General features: G+C 34.4%; 1 protein-coding gene across 3 annotated transcripts in view; it reads right to left on the reverse strand.

Annotated features, from left to right (window-relative positions):
• The window catches only part of LOC106468025 (protein farnesyltransferase/geranylgeranyltransferase type-1 subunit alpha-like), a 34,856-nt gene extending 32,638 nt beyond the window's left edge, over window positions 1-2,218 (reverse strand). The window contains exon 1 of one of the 3 annotated variants that reach the window (XR_002612535.1): window positions 1,911-2,218. Coding sequence is in view for 2 of the 3 variants with exons in the window: in XM_022396328.1 (XP_022252036.1) it covers window positions 1,911-2,043 (133 nt within the window). In the remaining variant the exon portion in view is untranslated. The remainder of the gene's footprint in view (window positions 1-1,910) is intronic. The other 2 variants (XM_022396328.1, XM_013928423.2) reach the window with 2 other exon arrangements.
• Window positions 2,219-3,343: the final 1,125 nt, after the last annotated feature.

The raw sequence follows: 3,343 nt of genomic DNA on the forward strand, positions 1-3,343 counted from the left end.
TGTCTCTGGCTGCTCTTGTTTTATCCTCAAAGCCTTTTATTTTATCTTTACATTCAATGGATTTATTTATGATAATGAATGGATTAATGCCAATTTTCTGTTTGATAATGTTACAATATTTTTTTAAATGTTCTTTAATATATTTCAGATTTGAAAATTTCATACTTATTACAATTTTGTGCCCCAATAACATATCTATATTTGTACATTGGGGTGAGGGTATGCAATCTTTCTGGTTGCTCTTGTTTTATCTTCAAAGCCTTCTATTTTCTCTTTACATCAGTTAAGACTTACTGACAATAATGAAAGGATTAATGCCAATTCTCTGTTTGATATTACAATATATTTTTTAAATGCTCTTTAATATATTTCAGAAAATTCCTTAGTTATAACATTTTTGCCCCAGTAATAAATCTATATTGGTACAGTGTTTCATGTTATTTGGGTATCCCAAATAATTTAGGTATAACAATGTTTAACTGAGTCTACATCAAAGTCTAATAAAACTGAAACATTTATTAATGATACTTTTTTGTGTCTATTTTAATGTGCTTATAAACCTTGTTACCTAAGGGTTTTAATGTATTCAAATTAAAACCTAGGTTTCCACATGAAATTGTAATACAAAACCTTTTAAAAATGAAAATAAAGTTAACTGTTTTACACCTATGGGAGATACAAGACATTTACTAGGTAAATAATTTAAATATATAATGACTTCTTTCTTACCAATAACATGTTTATTGTTGTTAACAGTGAATATATTTCTGCAAGTTATGCATTCTCTGATTACTTCAACTTTAATCACCCAATTTCTGAATAGGTTACTTTTAAGTTCTTGTTTTTATTCCACTTATGTAAAACTTTAGTAAGTGATGTACTAATTAATTTTTGAAAATTCCCAGAACTCTGGACCATTACTCATTATTAGTCTTAACTTTTATTTACTCACAGTATCAAGGTTGCCAGTGAATACATAGTCAATAGGAAAATAAATGTGAGGAAGTGAATTACATTTGCATTTTGAGGATAAAATGTCATGCAACTCTTCAGTGGTTATACTATTTGACAATATTATGATTAAAGATGTTATTACCAATAGTCCTCTTGCAAGAATAGCTAATAGCCGAGTATTTTATTTTGCAATTAATGCTGTATAGAAGTGTCATTCACTACAGATTCTAATTTAATTAGTTCTATACAGTATACTTCTATCAATAAATGGAACTATAAAGTAAACCTAATGTTCATTAATTGTTGTTTTAGATGTACTTTATTACAAATAGCAAACTTGTTTACATAGCTTATCAAACCTGATGACACACATTTAGTTCAACTGACAGCCCTCAAAAAGGTAGTGTGCAAACCGCCAAGGCCTTCTGTTTGATACACTGCTGAGCATTTGTAATAAGCTCACCTGTATATTATTCATTTGTTCTGTGTTTGTACCCATGATTACATGCAAAATACTGAGAAAAATATATTTTAATTGGAAAGTTACAACCTTGAGAAACATTCATTTTAAATTTGGCCATTAAACCCAAAAAGATGAGTTGTATCTAATGTTTTATTTTTAACCAAATACTTGAAATAGTCCTCTCTTTCCATTTATTGGCACGAAAGCAATTTAAATTTATATGCTGTAGTATATGCGAAAATCTTCAAACTATGCGCTGGAGTGGAGGGTTGAGTTTTAAATTTAAGTATCCACAGAGTTTAGCACAACTTCAAAGTTAATTCTTTAACCAACTTTACTGTTGCAAATTAATATTTAACAATGAGAATACAATTATTAATACTAATAGTTTACTAATCTAGATTCTAACTTCTAGTCCTAAGTACAACTATGTAAACTAAAATTAAAACTTCTAAAAGTAAAAGTAGATTGGCGTTTAGGACGTTAGGCCTACATTTTTCAGAATATGCTATTTGGACAATCGCAGAACTCCCATCATTTTGTGACAGAGGCTCAATATCTCTCCATGATGGCCGATCTTTGTACAGTACCCAATTACTTTCTTCAAAAGGGGTATCTTGATTCATTACTTTTACTGAGGTTATAAAAATATTTTATTACAGTTAGCTAGCCTACACAATATAACTGAATGGCATGACCCAGGCTTATCATCACCGACAAATTTCACTCTGGTAGTGTTAAAGAGTAACAATACATATCCCAAAGACTAAATACAACAATAGGGCTCTGAAAACGTGCCACAAGAGGTGCTTATGTATATTGCCTCAGATTATTTCGACCATGGCCCGACTAACTAAACTAAACGAAAATAGTTGGCAGTTATTTTGATGAAAATTAAAAATTTCAAGGGAAATATTTAATCTTCAGGTGTGCTCAAAGATTAAACAATCTTCCTTCGTCCCGCGCGTAAGGACAAGTTAGGGGCATTGTTGCGGTTGTGGATTTATATATTAAGTGGATGTATTGAGCATTACTCTAACAACAGACCCACTTCAGACCTATGGTCCTTCAGTGCGGCAGGAATCTGTAAATTCTATGCCACGAAATTTTTTGTTGGAGGAAACGGGAGTACCCCGAGGAAACCCACTTTTACTGGTAGGACGCCAATCCATTACCAGTGTTCGTTTAACGCAAAGATATAGATAAAAGACAAACTTGTTGGAGGAGGCAACAGTGAAAGGCGGGACTGTGAATTTATTAACGTGACATGGAATTTTTCAGTTGGTGTACTTTCCTTAGAAAGAAGTTCTGGCTGGGGCTAGGCCTGACCGGGTGGAATATTCGCGTCACTGGTGGAGGGGTGACGGAAGAAGAAAGACTGTAAGGGCAGCTCGTCTATTTAGTGGTTCGATAGAGAAGAAGAGTCTGTGGAAGTGTCTATTTGTAAGGCGTCTGGCAAGTTTGACGATGAAAGTACAGCAGGCGGGTCTGGCTTGTGGGACGGGAAGGGTTGTAAGTTATTCAGATTACTGGTTTGTTGTTATTTCTTGGAGGTGGTTACTGGTTGAACATGGTTTATTCGTGGCGGTCGGGTTTAAGTTGCTTTTTTTCCTTTTTGCTGTGGTTGTTTGGGTTGACTTGTCTTGATATTTAATTTCGGTAGGTGGTAGGTGCTGCCTGGGACTGTTGTTTGATTCAAATAATGGATTTAGGTATCTAGGTTGGCAGCGGGTGCTGTTTGGGAGAGACATGGAGGTAACGCGGGAGGTATGCTGGATAAGGTTGGGGCCGGGCGTGGCTTTCGATAAGGTTTTTCCGCCTTGAAGTGGTAAAAGTCGAGGAAACAGCCGTTTGTTAGGATATAGTCTGTAGTCCTGTTTTCCTGGATGTTATACAGTGGACGGCGTGAATCTTTGAATGGGTGGT

The sequence above is a fragment of the Limulus polyphemus genome, unplaced genomic scaffold (assembly GCF_000517525.1).
Source record: "Limulus polyphemus unplaced genomic scaffold, Limulus_polyphemus-2.1.2 Scaffold2838, whole genome shotgun sequence".
Classification (NCBI taxonomy): Eukaryota; Metazoa; Arthropoda; class Merostomata; order Xiphosura; family Limulidae; genus Limulus; species Limulus polyphemus.